This window comes from Ictidomys tridecemlineatus, chromosome 8 (assembly GCF_052094955.1).
Source record: "Ictidomys tridecemlineatus isolate mIctTri1 chromosome 8, mIctTri1.hap1, whole genome shotgun sequence".
In the NCBI taxonomy this organism is placed as follows: domain Eukaryota; kingdom Metazoa; phylum Chordata; class Mammalia; order Rodentia; family Sciuridae; genus Ictidomys; species Ictidomys tridecemlineatus.
The window spans coordinates 154,895,108-154,922,640 of NC_135484.1; the positions used below are offsets into that span (position 1 = coordinate 154,895,108).

Genomic DNA, 27,533 nt, shown 5'->3' on the forward strand with positions numbered 1-27,533 from the left:
TCCTTTAAACCTGCCCACTATTCTTGTTCTTTCACACTTTCCTGGTGTCTGACACACTCTTCAAAATCACTGTCCTCTTAAAATTCTAGAGAGATGGCAGGCAGGGGTAAGGGAGCGAGGGCGATTTGGCCTGAGACTGATCACTGGGCGTGAAGTTCCTCTGAGCTCCCACACACCTGCAGATGAGGTCCGAACTGCTGGTTCAGTAGCGTGTCCAGAACCGAGAGTGTCCCAGGCTGGTGAGAGGGCTGGAGCCTGAGTCTCCCGCCAGCTTCCTCGATTTTGCATTTTAACTTTTTACATAGTCCCCTTTATTAGTCATTTATTTTTTAATGAAAAAAGTTTTAAGAGCCAAGGCCTTGCTGTGTGGCTCGGGCCAACCTGAACTCCTGGACTTCATCAGTCCTTTCTCAGCCTTCCAAGTAGCTGGGATGATAGGCAGGTGCCGCACACCTGGCTCACTCGTCTACTTTTGATATTTAAAGTAATAGAGTGCAGTAGTTACTTGAGATGTCGCTTCAGGCTTCAGAACACATGTTAGTATTGGCCTTGAAATCAGCAAACAAACGGATGGTTAAATGAGACGAGAGGGGTTTCCAAGTCTTTGATCTGAAAACCTGCAGGTAAAACTGCCCTGGGTTCCTGTAGAGGTGGTGAAGATTTTGATGCCAAGGAAAGCAGCTCAGTGGGCAGGAGGCGGTGACAAAATGTCCCGCAGGAGGCTAGTGCGTCTCCCGGGCCGGCCGACGCCTGGCCCTGTCTGCACACCCCTGTGACATGCAGATGACCGCAGCTCTGATCCCTGGGAGCCGTCCTTGCTCCCCAGTGTTCACGGCTCCTCCTGGGGTCCTTGAAGACCATGTGGACCTCAGAGCACTTTGTGGAGGTTCATAAAAGTGTTTGAAGGAGTTCCAGCTATTTTCCATATCCCAAAAGGCTTGCCCTCTTTTAAAACGAACAACTATATAAAGTAATGAATTCTCTTACTTTAAAGAAAAAGAATTTAAGTTACTGACTTCTTGCATTGGCTAAAATTTTGGCTTTCTAGGGACGGGTTTCTGGTCCTTCCTAGGGTGCTCTCATCTTTTGGTTTTGTGGTGACTTGCCTCTGGAGAGAGGTAAGAGAAGCACTCGGGTTTTAGGGTTTTAAGGGGAGAGTTAGCTTATTCAGGTGTGTCAAGGAATGAGGAGCCCAGGTTTGTTAGAAACCCAAAGAGACTGGATTAAACAAAGACAGTGGAACACATTTTTATCTAGAAAAAGGTGAGAGAGGAGTTTAGCCGCCTCGTCTCTCTGTAGTGTTAAGAAGTGATGACCCTCAGCTCCTGAGGCTGAGGCAGGAGCATCTCAAGTTCAAAGCCAGCCTCAGCAACTTAGCAGAGTCCCTAAGCAACTCAGCGAGACTTGGCTCTAAATAAAATTTAAAACAGGGCTGGAGATGTGGCTCAGTGGTTGAGTGCCCTGAGTTCAATCCCCAGGACCAAAGAAAAAAGAAAAAAAAAGGATGATATCATGGAGCTCGAGAAGACTGTTTTCTCAGAATCTCGAAACACCTTTGCTCCCTATTGAAGGAGAGTGGCAGTGACTGGAGGGGCGAGCAGGGAGTGCTGTGGGGCAGGGAGGCCGGGACTCGTGGGAGGGTTCCCTGAGGTGGTAACTTGTTGCCGGCTCCAATCTTGAGATCCAAGGCTGCCCCAGCAGAGGGCTCTCACACTGGGACTCATGGGAGACGTGCGGTTACCACTTTCCTCCACGGGAAGTCGGTGTCAGTGAGTGTCCCCCGTGTGGGGGAGGGGGATGGCAGCAGGACCTCACGGGGAGGGGACAGGGAGGGGAAGAGGTCCTGGTGGACACAGCTGCTCCAGGTCATCGGGGTCCTCCTTGGCAGGACCCCTGAACTATTTGCGCCAGATTCCCCGTGTGCTCTCTGGGTCACAGTGTGGAGAGGCCGCAGGGAGTGCGTCTTGGGAGGGGGAGGCTGGTGCTGTCTGAGATGCTGGCTGTCTTCTGCTTCAGTGGCCACGTCCGGCCCTTTCTGGTTCCTGGATGCCATGCATCCTGAGCAGGACGAGGGTCCCACGCCAGGTCTCCAGGCTGGCTCGGCCTGTCCCGGGCCTGGTGTTCAGAGTCCCGAGTCCTCGGTGCAGCCTGCCTTTCACCAGGTGTCTGCTGAAGGGCTCCTGCCCTCTCATTCCCTCACACTCCAGCCAGGTGGATGGCGTTCAGCACCCGAGGTCCAACGTGGCGGTGTGTGTCGCTTGTGGTTCTGGCTTGAATTCTAATGTGGGGCAGTCCGCCGTCTGTCTGTCTGTTACTGATCTGACATTTCGCTCAGCTGTTGTCTGCATGAACGATGCTGCTGGGCCATTCCCTTAGCTGCCTCCTTAGAGAAAATCGTGCAGATGTGCACCAGGACGCCAGTCACCCTGAATCCGACCAGATGTCCCCGCTCAGGTGAAGACGTCGGCTGGGGCCTCTCCTTGAAGACGTGACCCCACCAGTTGTGACAGGGGTCACGATGACCCCAGTGTTTCTCTGTAGCTTCACCATGGAAGTCCCCGTTCTGATGGGTCAGCTCTGTCCTCGTGCTGGGAGGGCCCCTCTCCTGCCTGGCCTCTGCCCAGCCCCTGGGCTGCTCTCCAGCCTTGGGCTTCTCCCAGGTGTGGCTCACCTGGCCTGTGCAGCACAGGTGGTTGCTGTCCTCTGGTGCGGCCCAGCCACAGGGCAGAAATTCTGCTGACGAGGTTCCGTGGCGCTTCCTTGGCATCCGCAACCCTCACTTGTAGATGTTTAGCGCTCTGCTGTCTGTTGCTAGGATAAACCTGCCAAACTTCATGGCCCCACAACAAGAACCCCCAGGCCACATCCCCGCATCTGGTGGGGAGCACCGGCTGTCCCCTGGGAGGCAGGACTGCTGGCCTTCCTCACAGCTGGGCACCCGTTCCACTGTGAGCTCCATGGCAGGAGCTGACATGGCCTTTGTACCCTCCACTGGAAGTCCCTCAGTGTCACCGCAGGACCCGGCTGCTCTCGTTTCTGACCTTTGAGCCCAGCCTTGATCATGGGAGCCCTCGAGCCTTTGCATAGCGTGGACTGTCATTACTCTCAGGGAAACCCAGCAGTGGCCTCTGGGTCCTGTGGCATGCAGGCAGTGGACGGGGGGACACCGTGACAGTGTCGCGTGCCCATGTGCCACTGTCTCGCTATCTGCCGTGAGTGAGAGCGCCCGCTGCTCCCTCCCGTCCTTGTCAGCCTTTGCTTTGCCAGGTTTTTGCTCCTTTTGGTTTTAGCCCTTCAGTTAGTGTGAAGTGGTATCTTGTTGTTATTTCCATTTACCTTTTGGAACTGGGGATTGGACCCAGAAGCCCTTTGACTACCGAGCCGTATCTCTAGCCCTTTTTATTTTAAATTTTGTGACAGGGTCTCTTTAAGTTGCTGAGGCTGGCCTTCAGTTTTCAATCCTCTTGCCTTAGCCTCCTGAGTCTTGGTGATGGCACACGTGAGCCGCTGCGCTTGTCTCATTTTGGGTTTGAATCATGTTTTCCTAGTGGCTACTACTTCTGGTTGTCTTCTCATGAGCTTATTTGCTATACATTTATATTATTTGGCAAAGTGTCTGGTTAGATCTTTTGCCCATTTTTAAAAATTGGAGTGTGTGATTCTCATCATTGAGTTTGGGGAATTTTGCTTTCTGTATCCTGAGTCGATTCTTCTGTCAGAAATGTTGTTCACGATGTCCTTTCTCAGCACGTGGATTGTCTTTTCCTCCTCTTAACAGCGTCTTCTACACAACTAGCTTTTGGTTTTGATGGTCTCACTTGTTGAGTTTTTTTCACTGAAGGACGATGCTTTTGGCGTCAGCTCTGACCTTGGATGGGGTCATGCCTCGGTCTGGGTCCTGCTTCTTTGCAGCCTGGAGTCTGAGCCTCGGGGCTCAGGAGACGCTCCAGGGCTGCTCACCCTCTTGCTGGTTTTCTTCTCCCACCTGTGCGTGCTCATGTCCAATCTGCGGAGCGTGTCCTGTGACCTGAACACACCTGGCGCTTTCGCATCTGGGTTGAGGTCCCCCTCCTGTCTCTGTGACCTCCTCTCCCGCGTGTCTCTTTACCTGTGAAACCTAAGCGGGCGCCTCCTCAGGGAGTCTTGCGGTGTGAGCGGGAAGGACTTGGCAGCGACGTTGCAGAAAACATCACTTTCCAGGGCTCCTCCCGCTTTCCGCCTTCTTTTCTGTCAGTGAAAACCTGAGGTCTGCTACGTGGCATGCGCTGAGGATGAAGCGTGTGTCCGCACTGAAGCCACAGAACCAGAGCAGACCCTTGGTTTTCAAAGAATCCGGAGTCTGAGGTGCTAGGAGACGGTGCTTCAGGGACGAATTGAATGTGAGATGGAATGAGCTGAACGCTCGAGAGATGTCGGCAGGGTGACCACGTGTCCCCGCTCAGGTGAGGACACTGGCTGGGGCCTCTCCTTGAAGATGTGACCCCCATCCAGTTGTGACAGTGTCACGGTGACCCCAGTGGCATGTCCTCGTGCCGAGCCCAGCACTGGTGGACGTCTGCGGCTGCCGCACTGCCAGGTGTGTCGATGCGCTGGCACTGTCGGGTTCTGTCTGGATTGTGAGGCAGGGACACGCCGTGGGGGCTGCGGCTGGGGAAGTGTAGCCTCCCTCCTGGTGGACCGCACGGAGGAGGTCCCCACCGAGAGCTGAGAAGACCAACAAGTGGTTGCAGATGGTCACTGCGCCGCGGAGCCCCTGCTGCCAGGAGGGGCCGGTCCTCGGCTGTGCTGCCAGCTCCTGCTCCCAGAGAATACGGGATGTACGTGAGGGTGAGAGAGGTTATGAAGGAGCAGGCTACAGACGTGAGACAGTGCAGCTTTAGACATGACGCCTTTCAGAAGGGGAAGCCCTGCAGATGAACGCTGCCCACCTCACTTCCTCTAGTAGGACCCGGTCGGTCCCCGGAGGGCTCCCCTCAGCCCTGGGGGTTCTGCGTGCATCGTGATGAAGATGCCGTGGAGAGTAGATTGTTGTACCGTGGCCAAAACAGGGTGGGCTGGATGTTGCGCTGGCGGGTGTCAGGAATCCTCCGTGCAGTGGGTGCTGTGGGCTCTTGCCCGGGCCGGCCGGGGTGGTCTGTGAGGGTCCTTCACGCCCTGCCTGCCTTCCTTCCAGGGACCTCATCCCCATCGTTGCTGCTCTGGAGTACAATCAGTGGTTCACCAAGCTGTCTTCGAAGGACCTAAGACTGGTGAGTGGCTCAACATGTGGCAGTGTGTGGCTGAGTTTCAGAAACCTCATAGTCGTGGGGCTGGGACTGTGGCTCAGCGGTAGAGCCCTTGCCTAGGACACGCAAGGCACTGGGTCGGATCCTCAGCACCGCATAAAATAAATAAGTAAAGGTATTGTGTCCAACTACAACTAAGAAAAATATTTTAAAAAACCTAGTAATTGTGTAAAAAATGTTTTTTTCTCTCATGTTGGTAAACTGCATCCATTTTATTTCTTGAGTAGATATTTTCCTGTAAGGGATTTGCATACCATTTTGTAAAATTTGTAATGGAGATGCTTCAGAGAAGTCCTTCCTCATGGACAGAAAGACACACTTAGTGTAGCGTTCAGTACGTACTCATTCCGTCGGCAAAAACCGTTGGCGTTACATCAGCACAGCTGCAGATAGTGAATCCGATGCTCCTGTTCTGTATTTCCTCTACATGAGGTTGCCCTTTCAAAAAATTTCAGGAGGCCCGGTGCAGTGGCGCATGCCTGTGGTCCCAGTGGCTCGGGAGGCTGAGGCAGCTCGTGAGGAGGATCATAAGTTCAAAGCCAGCCTTAACAAAAGTGAGGTGCTAAGCCACTCAGTGAGACCCTGTCTCTAAATAAAACACAAAATAGGGCTGGGGATGAGGCTCAGTGGTCAAGTGCCCCTGGATTCAATCCCTTGTACCCCCCCCAAACAAACAAACAAAGGATTTCAGGAACTGTGAAGAGGTAGAGTTGGTCTATATGCCTTTTCTGGGAAATTTACATGTAAGCAGAATGAAATTGGAGTGAAATCTTGTCTGTTTTCACAGGAGATGGGGAGAGAAATATTTGTCTGTTTTCCTGTGGGAACAGGATGCTCGGTTGGGGATCGTGCACGTTTAGGTAGTTTATGGACAGATACCAGGCAGCTTCCTGGTGCCTCAGTTTACAATGAGAAATAATTTAGATATTGTTTCATTGTAGGCTCCCATTTCAACGCCTCCAGCTTTCAGAAGGCATAGAACCTGGAGGTTTAGGAATTTCATAATGAAAAGATAGGTTTTGAATTGAAATGTGGATCTACAGAAGAGGGGGGTGGAGATGGGTTACTAGGGGGCCACTTGATTCCCTGAATTTACCAGGATTGGGGCAGGTGTGAGTCTTTAAGCTGAACTCCTTTGGGGCCTTAGGACAACAGTGTGGCTTGGCGTCAGAATCCGAGTCTCAGTTGACTCTTCCCCAGCCTGTGTGACCTTGGAGAAGTTGCCGCAGCTTCCTGCTTACCTATGACTGCGAGAGGGCTCCAGCTCATGTCTGGCTCCTCTCTACCCTGTGTTTCTCACGTGCACGGCTCGTGGTTGCTACTTGGTAAAAATTGGGTTAATGGATATAGAATAAGTTCAGTGAGTCAATGGATGAGTGAATACAGCCACGAAACTAATTTGTGGGTTGTGGAGATGAGTCAGTGATGGGGGAGAACTTATACCCAGTCCCTGGTGGGTTACAGGCATTTCATAGCTGTGGTTCTTGTTGTCACACCTGTACCAGCAAAGAGGCCCAGAAAGGAGCTCGGGGCGGGGGGGGGGGGGTGATAGGGACTGGACTGTGGGAATTGTATCTTCTGGGCTGCTCTAGTGTCTGAGCCCGGATGGAGCTGAGAGCCAGGAGCAGGGCCAGGGATCCCTCAGGGAACAGCAGGTAGCCCCCAGGACAAACCTGGGAAGAAGCCTCTTATTTGCTGCCTGCTGCGTGGGGCCGTTCCCAGGACTGAACTAGCGGACCTTACAGGGGGAAAGAGGCGCGTTGGTGGAGTGAGGTCAGCCCAAGGGTCGCAGGATCAAGGGAACAGGAGCTTGCTAAAGTCAATTGCTCGTGACCCAAAGAGTTCTAAAGAGACCGTGCTATCCTCCTGCTTATGGAAATCGTCCCACTTCAGTGGTACGGGAGCGTGTCCAGGCCCTTGGCACCGGCACCCCCTGCCCTTCAGCTGCCCAAGTGTGTAGCACGCACGCCAGGTCCGTTAGGTGCTGGTGAAGCAAAGCGAGCAGTGCTGTGTGCTTCCTGGGCATCCTGAAAGGATGGGAGGTGGCTGGTACCACTCTCCCAGGAACTGAGACTTGATCAGAAACCAATGTGTGCACATATTTTCAACATTTGATATTTTAAAATGAAAAGTGATCTTTGTGGATATCGGTGTTCAAGTCTTGAAAAGAAAATTCCTTATGTTTTTCACCCAAAAATAAAAGGAAGAGATGCTTTGTTCTCCAGTGGTATTGTGGTGGGCAATCTCAGAGCACATTTTAACGTGGAGTTTATTTGAAGGAAAGGATAACACAAAGAAGTACGTTGGTTTTTTGGGATTTTTTAAAACTTGAAATGCAGAGAAAAACTAAGTGGTTTTCTCTCAAGTTACACGGACTACCTGGATCATTAAGATTTAATACAAGGGTTTCTGTGCTAAGGTGCTTCATGTAAAATATGACTTACATGCTCAATGCTGATTTTATGAAGCAAATTAGCAGCCACTAATCCTGATCTGAATAGAGGATTTAAAAGAATCCAACTGTGCGATGAGGGTTGTATTCCTGTCCAACATTCCTGATTTGTTAAAAGAGTGGTGAATTACCATCTGCTTCAACTTTCTCGGTTTGGTAACTCAGGCGGGTCCTTGCATCGTTTTGAAAGTCTTTAAAGATGATATGATTGTAGCAGGTAATGTACGTGGTTCCTTTTAGCCCTAAAGTTCCATATTTATTATTTTGTACTAGTTCATTTATGGCCTTAACTTGATCCTAGTTTTCTGTTCTATGCATTTGATTTTTAATTAAATGCAAGCTCTTGGCCACTGAATTTAGTTATTTTTTAATAGTTTTTTTTCTGAGTCAGGGCTGAGCATGCAGGAGACGTTTGAGAGAACTGTGGCCGTGGTCATGTTCTGCTCGGTGCCAGGTGTGTGTGCACCTAAAACGTTTCGTCTCTATTCCTCATTGTAGATGCTTTTCATGGAGTGATGCTCAGTAAAAGTGAGCCGGATTAGTGTAGTCAAGGATGACTTGTCACAACCCTCCCATGCTGGTGACTTAAGGAGAAGTTGGACACACTTTCCTGCACTCTCTGAAATAAACTTGTGTTACTATATTTATTGGTTAATTCATCAAAGCACACCAAACTTAAATACAGTAACACAAATTTGGTGTGCTTTGGTGAATTATCCTTCCTGATGCTCTGTGAGGTAGCTCAGAAGAGGCAGCACTTCGAGAAGGAGGATCCCTGCAAACGCATGGCCCAGGCAACCCCTTTGTGCCTGGACAGCACAGGTAACCAGCTGCCTCAGGTGTGCCTCATGAGCAGTCTAGCTGGTCGGGGCCCCTGTCAGAAAGCCCCACTGTTAGCCTAATGCACACTGCAGCATCAGGTTGGCTGGAATCCAATTTCCTCTTCATCTGTCCATGAGGACACCTTAGAAGCCCGGGAACGGTGGAGAGAGGCACTGTGGACCTAGTGGAAGTGTGAAAGCATAGATGCCGGGGACTCGGGGTCTCCAGGTGAGGCTTGGCTGGAAACGTGTGGCGCAGGCCCCCTCAGACTCCTTCCACAGTGGTCAGTCCAGCTGGGTATTCGTGATCTGATAAGTGAGAGGACTGTTAACATTTTATGTGATATTTTAAGGCAAGAAAGTGCTTTGATTGTCGTGTGCCTGGACTCACACAACGTGCTTTCTCTTATTAATGCACAAAGGATTTAAATAGACCCCAGGTTGTAATGAGCTTTTAAAATAACTCTTAGTATTTGAAAAAATAACTTTTCTATATTTAAACAATGAAGGTCACGCGCTACCTTTAGTTTTGGAATAAGGCAGAATATATATAAATAAATATAAAACATACATAAAAATTGAAAAGAAAGAATCAGGTACCATTCTGTCCCTAGGATATGCTTTTCCAGGGTTCAGAGCTCATTTTAATAGTAATCTTTCTTTGGGGCAGATTGAACCCCTGGGCTCTGAACCACCGAGTCACATCCCCAATCCTTTTTTATATTTCGTTTAGAGACAGGATCTCACCGAGTTGCTGAGGCTGCGGGGAGAGCTTGGGAGCCTGCTCAGCCTGCGGAGCCCCAGGGCTGGACTTAGTTGCAATCTTGTTTCATTCTCTTTTTGCAGTTTCTTCTAACGTTGCATCCTAACCACTCCTCTTTCCACAGCTATGATCATCATGTAGATACAAGATGTCTTGAAAACGCATGGAACACAGGCCAGGGTTTAACTCTTTCCTGTCATTGAGCTCTTCCCCGTCCCCAGTTACAGTATGGTGGCAGCGTCACGATACCAGCCACCACGTGCTCATCAAGCTCCCGGTTAAAATGTGTGACCCCTTTCCACTTAGCTTTCTTACCTACAAAAAGGGGTTGGCAATCCTTAGCCAGCATTCATCATGAAATGCTCCTGAAGGGCTCAGCGCAGGGCCTGTCCCCTGGAGAGCTCCAGAGGACACGTCATGTCACTGACCCCTCACTCGCCATGGTCTTCAGCTCTCCGCTCTGCACCTCCGCTTCTTTGGGAAGCCCTTTGGGAGTTCCCAAGCTTGGGTGACATGGGCCTAAGGGATCTTGTACCCCTACCAAGATGGCCTCTATTATTTCACCTTAGTCGTGTATTTCTTTGTCTTAGCCTGTTGGACTGCCTATAACAAAACACCATAGACTGGGTCGCTGGTAAACAAGAGGAGCTTACTGTTCATGGTTATGGAGGCTGGGGAGTCTGTCATCAAGGCAGCGGAAGATTCAGAGTCTCCTGGGGCCTGGTTCCTGCTGCTGGAGGCCCCTGCAGCTGTGTCTCCACATGGTGGGAGGGCAGGCAGCTCCCTGGGTGCTCCTTTCTCAGGGCAGTGATCCTGTTCATGACTAGTCCCCTCCCAAAGCCTCACCTGCTACCACATGTTGGTTGAGTTTCAGTAGAAGTGGGGACTGTCGACATGCCTGGAACATGCATTCGACACAGGAGTGGGGGCTGTCGACACACTGACTGTGCGTTCTTGTGGTTGCTCACCCCTGTCACGGGTGCGCTCTACCCTTTATGTCCCTGCGTTCTCACGGTCCTCGTTGTGACAGTGTGAGTGGTTGGTGCACTTCAGGAGCTGTTGAGTGACTGGGTTCATGGGTGAGTGTTCTGTTTGCTCTAGACTTTGCATGACACTGCATTGTAACAGTGAGGTGGCTTTCTTTTGACTCACGGGATGGTCAACAAACGTTTCCGTTACAGTCTGCTGACGTCTGCGAACAGATCTTAAGGGTGGTGAGTCGGTCCAGTCGGCTGGAAGAACTGGTGTTGGAAAACGCTGGACTGCGAACGTGAGTATTTTCCTGAAGGTGTGAACGCGGGGCGTTAAGACTCGGGGGCATTCACTCTTTTAATCATCGCGTAGATCTTAAAACTCCGGCCTACGCATATGTTCAGTTCTCCTTGCTGGAAAAAGCAGAAAGCAATCCCGTGCTGCCCTTTCTGTCACGAGGGCCAGGACTTGGCCTTTACTGTGCCAGGGAGGGTTGCTTGGTGTTTGTGGGGAGCCAAGGCTGGTGGTCAGCAGCGTGGACCTTGACCGAGAGCCTCGTCCTTGGCAGTCCCCTGGCTCTCTGCGACTCAGGCGCTTTGCTCTGGGAAAGGGTGACAGAGGTGCCTTCCTTGCAGAATGGCAGAGGCCAGGGTGGATGAGGGGACACGCACAGGGCACAGGACAGGGCCTACCCTGTGGTGGGGGCCGCTGCCACTCCCGGGATCATGGTTGCTGGCAGTGGTGACATGGCTCCGTGTCTCCTGAGGCTTTCCTGCTCTGCTTGGCTGGTTCAGTCACTTTTGTCCCCTCCTGTTGACCCTGACGCGGCCTTCACCTAGCGGTAGGGGTCACACCAGGCCTTGGGTTCAGAGCACGGACTGTGAGGGCAAAGAGTCCCTGTAGCCTGTGACAAGCGTTGGGTTTTGTCATCCAAGTTACATCAACCTGAATGCAACGTGCAGAGTGGTTTGTGTTTTGTACAATATAGTGATTGTAGCCTTTAGCTCAATAATCAAGTGATCAGTTTTATATCCATGAGTGTTGCGGCACATGAGAACTGAGTGGCCGCTGGAATTTCTATGAAAAGCAGGTTGAATCCAGGATTTAAAAAAAAAGAAATGATAAAAGATCAAGTAGTACCATTGATATCATAAAGCATGTGTCTTTAAAAGGGCAGTTGTGTGTGTTCTCTTTGCTTTTGAGTGATGTTTTGGTGACTGGATGTGAGCCGTATTCTGGCTGTGCTTCCTCTAATGAGTCATTAGTGGGGTTAACACATATGTGAGGTGCAGGTTGATACATAAAGGGGGTTTCTGTTGTTTAGACTTCACTATTTTCATTCTAAAATATTTCATATGAACAGTTTTACATCCTCTTTATTTACTCGGATATTTACTCTTACTGTTTTGTTTACTTGCAGAGATTTTGCACAAAAACTGGCCAGTGCCCTAGCACATAACCCCAACTCAGGGCTCCACACGATCGACCTTGCTGGCAACCCGCTGGAGGACAGAGGTACCGCAGCAGTCAGGGTTCCCTGGACGCCGCGTCGTGGGGGAGAGGGGCTTTATTCCCACAAAGACGGGCATCAGGCTAAGTTACAATTATGCTGTAAATGCTGATGATGTGGTTTTTGCTTCTAGTTCTCACCTTTTGAGAGAATGCTCATGTTACAATTTCATTATTTGATCAACTTAAAAAAAAAGATACAAAAAGAAGGAGAATATTGTTGTTAAAATGGTTTATTAGTTATCTATTGCTGCATAACCAATCATCACACGTCGGGTGGCTTAAAACGAGGTGGAAATGTCACCTCAGGGCCGGGCGGGATCTGGGTCTAGGGGCTGCTCTGTGCCCGGCGTCTCGTCCAGGGCTGAAGTGTGTTGGCAGAGGGGGCTGTGGCTGCTTTGGCCAGGGTCCTCCCCGAGTTCCTGGTTGTGGCAAGTTTATTTCCTTGGGTGCAGCACTGTTTTCTCGCTGCTGCTGATGGAGGCCACTTCCTGCCCCTGGAGACTGAGCTCAGGCCTTGCCCACAATGTGGCACTTCTCCCCGTGGGGCACAGCGGGAACACAGCTCTCTGGTCACCAGACCAGGCAGGCTGACCAGGGCAGTTTCCCTGGTGATGAATTTAGAACCAACCCATGAGTCACGGAGGTGGTGAAATCCCGTTTTTTTTGCGCCAGTCTCGTCCTATTGTAGGTGCTTTCCAGTGTGGGGACCTTGGAGGCCATCTTAGGGTCCTGCCACCACAAATACCTTTTAATGTTTAACTAAAGTGTCAGGCTAAGGGGAGGGTGAAGGCTGGGGCTCACTTGGAGGAAGAAGGCTTCAGTAGATGAGGGTCGCGGGGTCAGAAAGGGGAACCTGAGGCTCGGTTCTCAGAACGTTTCCTGTGAAGATGCTTCTTGGCTTGTTGAGTAAGGGCCTTTCCTCTTCCCATGTCACAGACCTGATGAAGATTGATTATTCCACTGGACAGAGGGACCGAGAGACAGTTCTGCTTTTCCTTCTTGGTGTGGTCATTGTTTTGCACTTAGTGTGAGACCTGGTCCGTAGTCAGTTTACATTTTCTTTAAATTGAGTTTGATTTCACTGAGTCTTCATTCTTGTATGCAGTTTTAAACACCATGGTGAAGTTGATGGAGATTTCATTTCCTCTTTAGAGTGAGATGACGTCAAAGTAGCATTTCTGTGCTGCTTCCTGCCAGGCTCCCCCGAGTCCCGACTCTGTCTTTCCACCCTCCTGCGGCCCATTCACAGGTGTCATGGTGGAGTCTCGATGGGCGCTCTCCTTGGCCTCTGCTAGGTGCTGGCCCACTCCTTCGGGTGGTTCCTCTTCTGCGGCTTCAATTTTTGACACCCCAAAAGCCATTTCCAAAGTCCAAAACCTCCCCCATGTCCACTTCTCTGCTCCTCCATGTCCATTGCTCTCCTTCTTCCCACCTTCCTTCTCTCTGGAGGAGCCTTGGTAATAAAAAGCACTGTCCCCCTCCTCCTCCCCTTCCTCCTCCCTCTCCTCCTCCCCCTTCTCCTCCCCTCCTCCCCCTCCCCCTCCTCCTCCCCCTCCTCCCTCTCCTCCCTCTCCTCCCCCTCCTCCCCTTCCTCCTCCCTCTCCTCCTCCCCCTTCTCCTCCCCTCCTCCCCCTCCCTCTCCTCCTCCCCCTTCTCCTCCCCTCCTCCCCTCCTCCCTCTCCTCCCTCTCCTCCCCCTCTTCCTCTTTTTCCTCCCTCTCCTCCTCCCCCTCATCATCTCCCTCCACCTCCTCCGCCTCCTCCCTCTCCTCCTCCCCTTCCTCCTCTTCTCTCTCCTCCTTCCCCTCCTCCTCCCCTCCTCCTCCCCCTCCTCCTCCTCCTCCTCCTCCTCTTCTTCTAAAAGAATTATCTTTTAATGAAATTATATGACTTTATTACTAATCTAAATTTCAAATAATCCAAAATTTTTCTCAAGTGACTTCATAAGGCCAAGCAGAATGAAGAGTGGGCATCATAATGCATCATAGACACATGCTGATTATGATTTACAGACAATCATTACTTATGAACCTTTTTAGGAAACCTAAAAACAGTGTATTTTATATTTTTTAGGAACCATAAAGGAGGTTTACTAAATTAAAGTGGTGTATTCAAAATACAATCAGCAGGTAAAAGAAGAAAAGTGAAAGAAGTGTCTATCTATGGTTGTGTGTCCTTGCAGTATACCTCTGCTGCCCTTGTTTTGTGGTCATTCTGTTTAAACTGGTTTCCTCACATCATATTGCTAGAACTCTACAGGCAGAAATGTGTTACATTTTTAATACTGATGCTCCAAATTAACAAGGACCTATCTTAAACTATTTTCTACTGTGTGAGTCATAACGATTCCAAAATATACAAGTATTAGAATTTTGTATGGTGTTACAGGCTTTTAGGTGCATACATGATGAATGAGGTTAAATTTGCAATGTCAAATTTAATTTTCCAGTGTTTGTAAGTTAATAACATCAGATAGCAAATTACCATGCTAAACATTTTATAATTACTTTTTTATTAGGCAAAAATGCTTCAAAGTAGAGGGAGCTATAATAGTTTCTTTTTGAAGAGGAAAATTAAAATTGGATCTTTTTTTTTTCTAATTTTGACACATATTTAAAAAATCACAAGAAAGGTAATTTCATCCAGTAAAACCTCTAAATAAGTTTTAATGGTAAATTCAGTGTTTCATTCACAGCTCCAAAGTATGCCTTTACTTTATTTTGGGCAAAAGTGTGCATTGAGCAGTTCTGGCCACAAGAAAGCATCCCCGGGCCTTTTCTTTGGAGGACAGTTTTCTTGGCCATCAGTTGTGCTGGGCGTCACTGCGTGAGGACTTCAGAGCACACAGGGAAGGTCATTTTATTTTCTTGATTTACATTTCCAAGGCTCACGTCTCTCCCTCTCTGAGCTCTGCTGACGGGGTCCTTGGTATAAGAACTGGCCACCTTTCTAGGGATTGTGCCATCCCCCACCCGTCTCTTTCCTAGGATAAACGCATCAGCCTTCCCTGGCCTGGTGGTTGTTGACATGGGCGTTTTTTGGTGGAGATCATTGGTTCTTTTTTTAATTCCCCAGAATGTAACTGTGCAGAGAAACTTTAACCAGGGCAGCAGCTCACTTGTCCAGCCCCACGTCACTCAGGGTTTGTGTGGGTGGCCTGCGCCATGGCGGGTCCAGGTGCTGCATGCGTGGCCGCGGCTCCTCACAGAGCCTTCTCTGGGGGGCCTGATGGTTTTTGCTAGGTTAGCCGGACTCACCCTGCTAGTGAGTGTGCAGGGTGCTGGGCAAGGACTCTCCGTGCCTGGACTCCAGTGTGACTTCTGGGCCTTTTCTCCTGTTAACAGATGGATATTACAGGAATGGGGGACACCCGCAGGTTTCCCAGCCTGATTTCAATCCGGGTCTAACTGATTCGAGAGTATTGTTTTCTCACACTCTGTAAGGTACTGACTGCACCCCTAAAAAGAGAATGTGGAAAACTGGTACCTGAAGTGTTCCTATAAGCAAAAATTCTGTAGTGTAGAAATAAAAACATGCCACTCTTGAACATGAATAATGTTTGCTTTTCGGTTAGTTATGCAGCGACTTGATTTATATAAGGGATTCTCTTCTGACAAAACTACATATTTTTACTTTAGTTTAAATCCGAAGGATGTAGAGAAAATGTCATCAATCAATTTAGTTCTTTCATTATTTTTGGTACTAGAGGTTGAACCCAGAGCCTTGTGCATGCAAAGTGCGTATTTTACCACTGAGCCAACCTCTGACCCTCTTATTATAGATATTATAAATGAGCAGTGCTGCCCTGAATTACGAATTCCCTTTCATTAGCATGGGAGAGGGGTTTCTTTAAAGAAGAAATACGTTTATGACTTATGCATGCCAGGAAATGAAAACCTTTCAAGAAAGACAATCTCTCTTGGATTTTTGTAACACATAAGAACCTGGCACCACTTCATCTGACTATCACCAAGGCCTATGGTATATGATTTGTAAAACAAGTCATTGAAATAATTTATTATTTCTCTCTAGGATAGAGAACCATGTTTTTAATTAGATGTGCTCTTAATTAGCCATTGTGTGTTTCCAATGACTTGTCTGGAATTTGAAGAATAGATACATTAGCTAGACTATCTGTGCCTTTTATTTCTGTCCTTTTAATCCTGTTCACTTTTAGATCTGCTTTTCAAAAAGTAGAACTATCCAACCTGACTCTCACTTTTATCTGAATTTAGGTGCTTCGTTGTGAGTCCTTTTTGGTTTCATGGCTTCCAGAGAATATTGTTGGATCATCTGTCCTTTCTGGGCACCTCCCTTTTTATACAGGGGTTAGGGACTCAGGGATGAAAAGGTGGGTGGTGTCCCTGGCCGGGTAAAGCTCCGTCCCAGCCCTTCTTTGGCTTGAGCATTTCCAGGATTGTGTGCTGCTGTGAATGGCTGACACACAGAAGACGATTAAAAGTTTAAAATTGTTGTCTTCTCAAAAAATGAAGTGAAATGAATCAATTGGAATATAATTTTTGAGTTTTAGTGGTAGATTTTAGCAGAAATAATTTTGGTCATATAAAAAATATTTTTGGAATGATTGAAAGAAGAATGTGGCTTTAAGGATATCATTTTTTTTATTAACATCATTATAGCATATGCTTTGCTAAATAACAGAAAATATTTGATGAGTGGGCGGTGATAACTCCTATCAAATTTAAAAGTGGAAATCTAATATTTTTCTGTTTGAAGTACATGTGCATTCAGAAACGTCCATAAATCCCAAGTGTGTTACACGAGTTCCATCGCTATAACAAAAAATCCGAGATAATTAACTCGTAAAGAGAACGATTGGGTTCTGCTCACAGGTCTGGAGGTTCCCGTCTGTGCCTGAATGGCCCTTTGACTTTGGACCTGTGGTGAGGCGGCACGTCACGGTGGAGATGACGGCCGAGAGCGCTGCTCACACCACGAGTCAGGGAGCACTGAGGAGGAGACTGGGTCCCAAGGTTCCCTCTGAGGGCGCGTCCCCACTGACCTGGAGACCTCCCATGAGGCCCCCTGACGTTCCCACCACCTCCCAGTAAAGCGCCTGTCGGGACCACGCCTTCCAGGACCCAGACTGTGGTCTTAGTGAAAGTCAGCGTGGCCGCACTCCTGCAGAACCCTGCCTGGGTGCAGTGGAGCGTCCACAGCCCCCCGGGCGTGCAGTGCTTGGCCCCGTGTTGCCCGTCCCTGCCCTCCACAGCTCAGGAGAAGGTGTGTTCTGCCCTGTGCGGTGACAGACCAGCTTTGCCAACTCCTGAACCAGGCAGCACGGCGTGTATATGTCTGGCGTCTTGCTTCTCTCTGTGGGAGCTTTAAGTCGCTTACTGCTCCTGGGTTGACTTACTGTTCCTTGGAGCTGGTTAGCAGCGAAGGTCCTGGTTCAGTCCCCACTGAGGCAAAGTGAATAAGAAGAAACAAACGGCATGGAAGGCCGTAGAGGTGACTTTCTTAGTGGGGCCGACTAGGGATTGAACCCAGAGGTGCTCCACCACTGAGCTCCACCCCCTTTAGGTTTTAGACAGGACCTGGGCCAGTTGCCCGGTCTGGCCTCGGTCTTCTGAGCAGCTGGGATGGCAGGAGTGTGCGCCACCTGACTTAGACATAGTCGTCTTAGCAGTGTCTAATTAAAGGCCTTCCCCCCACACCCCGGCACTCTGGAGAGGGGCAGGGATTTCCGGAACATCCAACACTTCATGCTTAGTCAGATGTACAACTTTTGCTATTTTCACGTGGTTATTTCTCGTAAAATCTGGTAAGATTTGTAGAGAATTCGGGGTTGTGTAACAGAGCAGCAACCAGCAGTGATTCCCATTGATGCCTGCAATCTCAGACTTGGTCTAGGGGAGCGTTTGCTTGTTAGGGTTTTAGGAGCTTCCCTAGAGCTGCCCCCGGGAGGTGACAGCCCCCCTGCAAGTGGGGTTGCTTGAGGGACCGTAGGGAGGGCCCACAGTCACCTATCACTCATTTCCCCCAGAAAACGCTCTGCCTTCATTGCAGCCCTCGAGTGAGTGAGCTGGTGTCTGTCCTCCCACTCCAGCCATTAATTTTAAATACTGTAAATTCTTGTCATTCCAAGTTAAAAACCTGACTGTAAGAAGCCGAAACATAGCTGGGTGCAGTGGTGCATGCCTGTGATCCCGGCTGAGGCAGAGGCAAGAGAATCACAAGTTCAAGTCCAGCCTCAGCAACTCAGTGAGCTCCTCTCTCAAACGGGGCTGGGGATGGAGCTCAACAGTAGAGCTCCCCTGGGCTCAATCGCCAGTACCAAAGGGGGGGGGGATGGTTAAAATGTGCTCGTGCCCCGTCTGAGGTGGCTAACCATAAGCCAGTTGAGTTTAGGAATCCACGTGTTAAAAGTGAAGCTGTTATCTGAGTAATTAATAATATTCCATTCTTGACTATAGTTAAGTAGTATGCAGCTCCTCATCCAGAGGAGGTCAGCTCGTTAAGTCAGAGGTTAAATAGAAAAGGGGGACAGTTATATTGCTGTTCTCAGGAAGATCTGCATTTTAGATGGGACTATCAGAAGAGGGTCGCATTTGACCAGAGAAAAATGTTGGTGATGGTCAAGTTTCAGATACCGTCTTGTGGACTGAACACTCTGCCGTTCGTCCACCCCACAAGTGGGGCAGAGGGAAAGGGGATCATGGTAAATGGCTGGAACATAGCCTCCGGCTGCAGACAGGAAAACACGGTCCCTTCACGGGAATCACGTTTATCTTCATGTACTGCCAAATACAACTGAGAACTTGAAAAGTCTAATAATCTCTTTTTTTTTTTTCTTTCTCAGGTGTGTCCTCTTTAAGTATTCAATTTGCCAAACTCCCGAAGGGATTAAAGCATTTAAATTTATCTAAAACCTCACTATCACCTAAAGGTACAGTATATTTCATCTGTTTAGCACCGTGTCGCGCATCCCATCCTCTGCAGTCCTAAGGTAGATACGGTGTGACGTGAAGCCCCAGGTCTCCAGTGGTTTTAGAGTGGAGAGTCCGTCTTTGAGTCAGCGCGTGCCCACCTGGCTGCCTCAGCCTCCATCCCTGCCCCCTCCCGGGCACCTGGGGCCCGTCTGTCTGTCCCTGCAGACACGTGGGCTTTGCCCTGGGGGCCGCCTCTGCCAGGCCTCTCCTCCTCGCTGCGCCTCCCCGTGTCTCCGCTCCTCAGGTCTGGAAATGGCCTGATGTCCCCCCAGATCCCTCCTGACCCACCTCCTCCTGTAGTTCATCCAGGGCCACCAAGGCCCGGGAACTCTCTCGTTATTCGGCCACACTGTCACCTCGTGACGAGGTCAGGGAGTCCCCTGCCTCTATCCTGCCTCCATCCTGCCTTTGTGTCTGCACACCCCGGGCCCCAGGCAGCCTCCTCTCGCCCCAGAATTCCTGGGGGCCCCTGTTTATTGTACAAAAGCTTCGTCCGAGACCTTCTCTGCTGAGACGCGCCTGCAGATCCCGAGGCCACCGCTGACTCTTTCTTTGGGATGATGCTGGACCCCACATGTGACGCTGCGTCTCTCCTGGTAGAGTGCGGCCCTCCTCACAGCGGTGCCCCCCTTTCCTCTGTGCCTTCAGCACCTGGCGCAGGACCTGGACCACTCTGGGGCTGTGGTGCAGGTTCTGGAACGGAACGGCTTGGTGGCTCTTTTGCAGACCGTCTTTGGAGGCATCGCAGGTAGCAGCCTCAGTCTTGTCAGGTTGCCGGAGACTCGGTCCTGGCTTTCACACTTACATGAACATGTTCTCCTCATCTCTTCTTCCCCGGGACACTCACAGGGAACTTGAGCTCCTCCTCGCGTTCTTCCCTCGTTGCCTCATTTGTGGGACAGAAATAGAAGATCTGTCTCTCACAGGTAGAGGGTTAAATTAGATAATATAAAGAGAGTGTGGTTTCTGGAACCAAGGTCCTAATAGGTACTACTAGCAGCAGCTGCTGTTAACTCTTAGGACCACCACCATCACTAAGAACGCCATCATCACTATTACTCTCACATTACCAATACCCATGCCCTCACCACCACCATCACCACCTCCACCATCACCACCATCACCACCACCACCACCACCACACCACCACCACCACCACCACCACCATCACCACCACCACCTCCACCACCACCACCACCACCACCACCATCACCACCACCACCTCCACCACCACCACCACCACCACCATCACCACCACCATCACCACCACCACCACCACCACCACCACCACCATCACCACCACCACCACCACCACCACCATCACCATCACCATCACACACCACCACCACCACCATCACCACCTCCACCATCACCACCTCCACCATCACCATCACCATCACCACCACCATCACCATCACCACCATCACCACCACCACCACCACCACCTCCACCTCCACCACCACCACCACCATCACCACCTCCACCATCACCACCTCCACCATCACCATCACCATCACCACCACCATCACCACCATCACCACCACCACCACCACCACCACCACCTCCACCACCACCACCACACCACCACCATCACCATCACCACCACCATCACCACCACCACCATAACCACCACCATCACCACCACCATCACCACCACCACCACCACCACCACCATCACCACCACCACCACCACCATCACTACCACCACCACCATCACCATCACCACCACCACCATCACTACCACCACCACCATCACCACCACCACCATCACCACCACCATCACCACCATCACCACCACCACCACCACCACCACCACCACCACCACCATCACCACCACCACCACCACCATCACCACCACCATCACCACCACCATCACCACCACCACCACCATCACCGCCACCACCGCCACCACCACCGCCACCACCGCCACCACCGCCACCACCACCACCACCATCACCACCATCACCACCATCACCACCACCTCCACCACCACCACCACCACCATCACCACCACCACCACCACCACCACCACCATCACCACCACCACCACCACCACCACCACCATCACCACCATCACCACCATCACCAATATCACCACCACCATCACCACCACCACCACCATCACCACCATCACCATCATCACCACCATCATCACCACCACCACCACCACCACCACCATCACCATCACCACCACCACCACCACCATCACCATCACCATCACCATCATCACCACCACTACCACCATCACCACCATCACCACCATCACCACCACCATCACCATCACCAACACCACCACCATCACCACCACCACCACCACCATCACCACCACCACCATCACCATCACCATCACCATCATTACACCATCACCATTACCCCACTGTCATCACTGTCATCACCATGACCACTATCATCACCCTCACCACCATCACCATTACCCCCAGGCATCATCACTACCACCATCACCATCACTTTTACCCTCACCATCATCATCACCACCATCACCAACATCATTACTATCACTACCACCATCACCACCCACTCCATCACTGTCCATACCCTGACACTGCCATCATGGTTACCACCGTCATCATTTTATGCCGTCATGTTTTTGTGTACTTTTATTTCAGGCTGGGACAACCGTGGTGTCCCTATACACAGATTATTGCTCACCCTATGAAATTCAGCTTCAACCTCACTGTCTCTTTGAAGCCTTCTTGGACGATGTCCACCACTTCACCATCTCAACTAGACGCTCCTTCCTCTGTGAGCACAGTAAATCCCTCTATTATCACACGTTTGCCACTGCCTTCTGATTGCGTCCTAGCCTGGAAGTTTCTGCAGGGTAAAGGCTTTCTTCGCCCCATTCTTCTCTGTGTTCTGGTGCCTGGTGCATCTCAGGCAGTCACCGAGCAGGCCTTGGGTAAATGAGTGAGGCAAAGGGGCACTTGGTGATTTTGTATCTGTCTAATTGTAGATTATTCTGCATGCACTTACACTCAGAGTGATTGGAAATTGAAATTAGTTCCCTAAATCTCATGATTTTGCAAGTACACATGTTTAAGAGTAAGGCATAAAAGTATACTACCAAAGGGAGAGATTTTCCCCAACAGTCAGTTCATTCTAAACTGGAGCTGGAAACCATCCCCATTTCCTGAAGCTAAATCTTAGCCCCTTTCTATTATCCCTGTTATACTTCAGAAAATTAATTTTACAAATGGTGACTTTTTCCTGGTGATCAGTGCATTGCATATTTGTGGGAAAGACTTAGAAGACAATGAAAAGTATAAATAAGTAAAGTGACTTTTAATGGCAGCACTGAGACATGACAGATTGTCACTGCTGACAGGTTGGTGCCCAGCCTTCCACAGCGTTTCCTGCCCGACAGTTCCTTATGTACACACGCGGGTGCAAACACATGTTCACAGCGTATTTGGGATTATACTGCACTAGTTCACAAACTTGTTTTCCTTCACAGTGTGTGGTGATTGCTTATATAAGTAAATACAGAATCACTGTCAATGGGTGTATGTGTTCTAGGGTGTGGAATCATGTTCCAGGATTTATTTTAAAAAATCTATTGCTGTACACGTAAACCATTTTTAGTTCTTTGTAATCCAGCTAACACTAACCAAAATTTGCTTGGTAATTTTGGCCATTTACTTAATATCTTTTTTAGGATGGCGTTTGCAAGTAGAATCACTAGGTGGGAAAGTGTGTGCGTCGTGAAAAGCTTCTTTTCGTATTTGTTGCCACCTTGTCCTCAGGTATTGTGTGCAGGTTTCTCTATGTGCTCAGTCACCAGGTGTTGCCCTCTGCATTCCTTCTCAGGCATGGACTGAAGGGCCCGGCTGATTCAATTTTAGCTCCTCCAGGTTTTGCTCAGGCATCCCCCGCCCGCTTGTCTCAGTGCTTTCTGTTTCCTTTGGGGAGAAGGCTGCTCCACATTCTCGGTTCGTTTTCTATTTTCAGTTTTCATCTCCTCTTGACTTTACATGGCTTCTCTGCCTATCAAGAGGGCTCCTCATTTATCCTGTGCTCTTTGATGGACAGAGGCCTTTTCCGCGTCTTTTTGAAAGGCCTTTTCAATGACATTTCTGTATTTGTTCAGTATCATAGAAGAAAGAGAGGGGTGTGGCGATCATTTGTTCTTCCCGGGGGGGCCTCGGTTCCAGGTCCCTCCCTTCCACCTCTCACAGTGGTAGGAGAAGGGAGGCTCTATGGGCCCCGTCAGGCCCCGTAGCATCTTTATGCTGAGGGCAGCCCCAAATTGCCTGTACCCTTCACAAGTTAGTCCTCCTAGTTATCTCTCTCCTGAAACAAAATATAGTGGAATGTGTTTTGAGAATTACTATTGTTTTGTAACATGAGACCCAAAGAATTTTATGTTTATCTGTTTTAAAACAAATATCTTGAAATGCTTTTTTTAACATTGATTTCTTAAAGGCTTATACATAGATTCTGAAAGGTTCACAATTTCAGAATAGCTCAGATTAAATTGCAGTTTTAAGTTTCTGTTGAATTTGACTAACGTTTATATTTTAGTTCCTTGAAAACATTGATATTCAAGGCTCCATCATCTAAGACATTTTTCAGAAGTTCCCTTGTGCCTCCCCAGTGCCTCCCAGTAGCCTTCTCTCCTCAGATGCTTGCTCTCTGGTGGTTCTCTGGATCTCTGGAGGTGTCCTGCCGGTTGGCAGACCATGTCAAGGCAGGGCCATCTGGTCCCCCTTTTCCAGCTGTAAACATTCCAATAATAAACACGAAGGCTGGCGGGAGTCGCCAGGGGCCAGCATGGAGAGCAGCCGCCGCTCTGTGTTGGGTGGGGTTTGCCAGAGCCCTGATTCTCTTCCAGTCCTGCACTTTCATAATTCCCTGCTCTCGTGGGCGGACCAAGGCAGGCTCCTGTGGACGTGGGCTGGGGGGGCGGGGAGGAAGTCTGCCTGCTGTTTCAGTAGCATGAAGCTGAGTGACCACACGGTCCTGCCTGGAGTGTGCTCAGGCTTTGGCCACCGGCCAGGGCCCACGCCTGTCAGGGAGCCTTTTGCTGCCAGGACTAATTTGGCCTCCTCATTTTGGAGTGTATTTATTGGGTCTTAGAACACCCCACTAAGGATGAGATTCTTGCAGTGATTCTCTTGATGAGAGTCTGGTATTCTCCATGCGTTTTAGACCCAATGATTTCATTAAAGAAAAAGATTGATATTAAAATAGACAAACTAGTGGGAATCCACCAGCCAGGCCATCACAGGAGATCCCTCCAGACATTGGCCTTTCCTGCAGGCCCTCACAACTTCCTTCCGTCCAACACAGCGGTCAGACCTCACCCTTCGTCAGCAAGCTCTGGTGCCAGCCTTGTTGGTAGCCGCTGCCTCGGTGCACCGTGAATACCACCGTCCCTCAGTTGCCGTAGGAATTGGCTCTAGGAAACCGTCCCTGTGCTGTGGATGCAGAATTCACAGATGCTTCCAGAGTCCTCCTGTAAAACATGCAGTGCTTGTACACAACCGCTCACACCTTCCCTACACTCCAGCCACCTCTAGGTCACGGGCAATACCTAGGGCAGCGCGACCCCAGGTGGACAGTCACACTGTATCGTTGGGGGGACAGTGAGCAGGAAAGGTCCCTGCTGCTGTTTTCACTGTGCTTGCTGCGCCCGTGGGTGCTGAGTGTGGATCTGCAGGCTGCCAGGGTTCAAGTCTGTGTCAGCCCCAAGCTGGACTTCAGCTGGTCGGTGCCAGCCCTAGTGGCTTTCAGAAGACTTCTTGAAATGAGAAGATATTCCTTATGTAGCACTGACTTTCATCCTGGGGTCTAGGTAGTTTTTTTACATGAAGGTCTTTGCATTTTTCCAAGGCAAAGAATGGGTCTCACACACATGTATATATTTCCCAATGCCCTGCACTTTATTAACATTGAGTTCGCAGCCAAGAAATCCTTTCTTGTGCTACATTAAAATATTTGCCGTTGTCTCCTTAACTCGCCCAAATGTCTGCCTGCTTTGAGAAACGGCTCGGTGGTCCATCCTGGGCTCCTGGAATGGTTTTTGTATCTCTCTGAGGTTGGAGGGTGCAGGGGCCCCTCGTCAGCACCACCCCTGAGTGTTCTGCACTTGTCTTAGGGAGGTGCTCAGCGGAGGCTGCTGTGCCCCCAGCTCTTTCCTTGGAGTTCCCACGTCTCTACTGTGGACATGACCAGGAAGAATTTTGTGCACACACCTGCAACCCCAGCTACTCAGGAGGCTGAGGCAGGAGAATCACAAGTTCGAGGCCAGCCTGGGCAACTTAGCAACACCCTGTCTCAAAATAAAAGACATTGAGGATGTGGCTGGGTGGTAGAGTGCTTGCCCTGCATGCATGAAGCTCTGGGTTTGTTCCCCCGTACCAAGGGCCGAACCCAGGGGGGCTCTACCACTGAGCAACATCCTCAACCTTTTATTTTGAGACATAAGTTGCTTAGGGACTCCCTGAGTTGCTGAGGCTGGCCTCAAGCTTGCAATTCTCCTGCCTTGGCCTCCCAAGTAGCTGGGGTTACAGGTGTGCACCACCACACCCAGCTAGAAATGTAGACTTTTGAGAGAAACATGGAGGTATCCCCTGTCTGTTGTCTTATGAATAATCATCAGAGTGGTAGGGAGTATATGACCTGACTCTCCTGGACTCCACTTGATAACTCTGCTATGAAGAAAGGAGACCTGATCAAAGCCCACACCCTGCTAGGTGCTGACTGGGCCTGTGTTGGTACCTGTCACCAGGTGGAGGTGAGCCCAGGCCCGGCCTCCTCAGAGCCCCAGCCTTTGGAGGTGGGTTTGAGGCTTCAGTTCAGCCGATGTCGCCTTGGGCCGTTCATGTTCTGTACACGCAGACTCACAGGGTGTTGATTTAACGTTTTCCCTTTGCATTGCTTCTTACATGGTAAAACAGTTTCAATCCATATTTTGCCATGAAGTAGGGCAATACCCTGTCGATTTCCTAGGGTTCGATAGCCTACGTCACCTGCAATGGCACGTGTATCATCTGAACGTCACTCACAACGTCAGGAGTCTCTTGGCAGGATTTGGGGGAAGGGGTAGATCACCGGTTAGAGGGCTCCAGCATTCGGAGACCCCAGGGTCGGATGCGGTCTGTGCTCAGTCACGTGGGAAGGGGTGGGAGGGGTGGGAGGAGCAGAGCCGGCTCCTTGGCCCTCTGATTCTGGGTGATGGGGAGCTGAGTCACCTTGCGCCAAGGCTGCTGTGGGGGCTGCTGGGCCGGGGCTGGAGTCTCGCTGGCCCCGTTGGGTTTCCTGGTGGAGTCTGAGCGGCCTCTCTCTCCGCTGCAGGGGTGAACAGCCTTTCTCAGTCCCTCAGTGCCAACCCGCTGACCGCCTCCACCCTCACCCACCTGGACCTCTCAGGGAACACGCTCCGCGGAGACGACCTCTCGGTGAGTCTGTCCCACTTGGCCCCCAGAGACGCCAGTTCAAGTGTCACTTCTCCATCTCTGTGTCTCTGGACCCCTTAACATCGCATGGCCACCACCTTATGAGGTGCTCTGGTGAAACTCCAGAGCCCTCCTGCGCCGAATGCAGTCTGTCCCCGGGTGGTTTTTCCTTGATGGTGCTGAAGTTCACCTTGCTTTTGGAAATGTGTTTCTGAAGGAGTTATTTCCTTTATTTAAAAACATTATTTCACCAGCTACCCTTGTCTGGTCAGAAGTATTGGTGATGTGATCTGAAATATTTCATCATTAAAATCATAGTGTTTGGAAGATGGGTGGGTTTTTAATCACGGTTTGCAATTAAAAGGGGTTTGTAACATAAACCCCAGCCCATCCCCAAATAAAAGTAACCTGAGCCACTCTTGACCTTTGTTTATGAACCCCAGAAACCACCCAGTTATAACATGGTGCTCGCGTACCTGCCTCTGAAATTCAGGTAGCTGACTGTGTCCCTGACACAGAGGACTAGGTAGGTCTCATTGCCACATGGGTGCATGGTCCCTTCTGGTCACAGCACTGAGTCAGAGGCAGTGCTCCTTCCACAACAGGCCGCGGGAGTGGGCATCTGAAGAGCTTTGGTTTGTTCTGCTGCTTGGAGGCATGAGAAACCCCGAGGAGCCTGTTCTCCTGGTTTGCTGCTACTTTACTGGTGAGGCAGGGAATACCAATGAAGCCTCTTTGTGGTTTTCCTTCCGTCCTTCACACTCACCGGCTTTCTGGGGCACCGGGCTCCTCAGTCACTTCCCGATCCCATTGTCACCTTTCCTGGCGGTTCCTACACCTGCTCCCTTCCAGGGTGAAGCGGGGAGGCCGGTGTGAGGCCCCCGTGGCCGAGCTGAGGGACACAGGGAAGGAGGAGAGACTGAGCTGGGGGCAGGGATGTTGCCGCAGAGGACAGAAGAGCGGCAGGCTCCCCCGGCAGGCTGGGTCCTGTTCCAGCTCCTCTGGGAAGAGTGGATGGGACGGGGCCTGAGCCAGAGCAGGCTCCGGGCCAGGGACAGCGAGGCCTGGGGCCTGTGACTGGCCTACTTCCAGGCCACCCTGGTGCCTGGGGAAGGCCTCTTCAGGTGGCAGGAGCTCCCCCAGCTGGTAGCTGGGAGCAAAGCCACATCCTTCCCGTGCCCCTGAGGTCACTAGGCCAGGCCCACAGTGAGAGTGAGGAAACAGGTGGATGACACAAATGGGGTCCTCAGTCCGAGCAGCAGCTCCCGCCCAGCCTGTCCTGGGCGTCCTCTGGTCACTCTAAGGCACTAGGCTTCTGCCTCTAGGGACTTCCTGAAGCCCCACGTAGTGAGTACTGT

The 27,533-nt window shown here is 50.5% G+C and overlaps 1 protein-coding gene across 17 annotated transcripts in view; it reads left to right on the top strand.

Moving 5' to 3' along the window:
- The window catches only part of Carmil1 (capping protein regulator and myosin 1 linker 1), a 230,180-nt gene that overhangs the window by 113,636 nt on the left and 89,011 nt on the right, over nucleotides 1-27,533 (top strand). For 15 of the 17 annotated variants that reach the window (XM_021734403.3, XM_078020631.1, XM_005337027.5 and 12 more), the window contains 5 exons: nucleotides 5,174-5,249; nucleotides 10,503-10,591; nucleotides 11,714-11,808; nucleotides 18,628-18,714; nucleotides 26,075-26,178. In XM_021734403.3, the coding sequence (XP_021590078.2) occupies nucleotides 5,174-5,249; nucleotides 10,503-10,591; nucleotides 11,714-11,808; nucleotides 18,628-18,714; nucleotides 26,075-26,178 (451 nt within the window). Of the gene's footprint in view, nucleotides 1-5,173; nucleotides 5,250-10,502; nucleotides 10,592-11,713; nucleotides 11,809-18,627; nucleotides 18,715-21,351; nucleotides 21,521-26,074; nucleotides 26,179-27,533 lie in introns of those variants that run through there. The other 2 variants (XM_078020626.1, XM_078020636.1) reach the window with 2 other exon arrangements.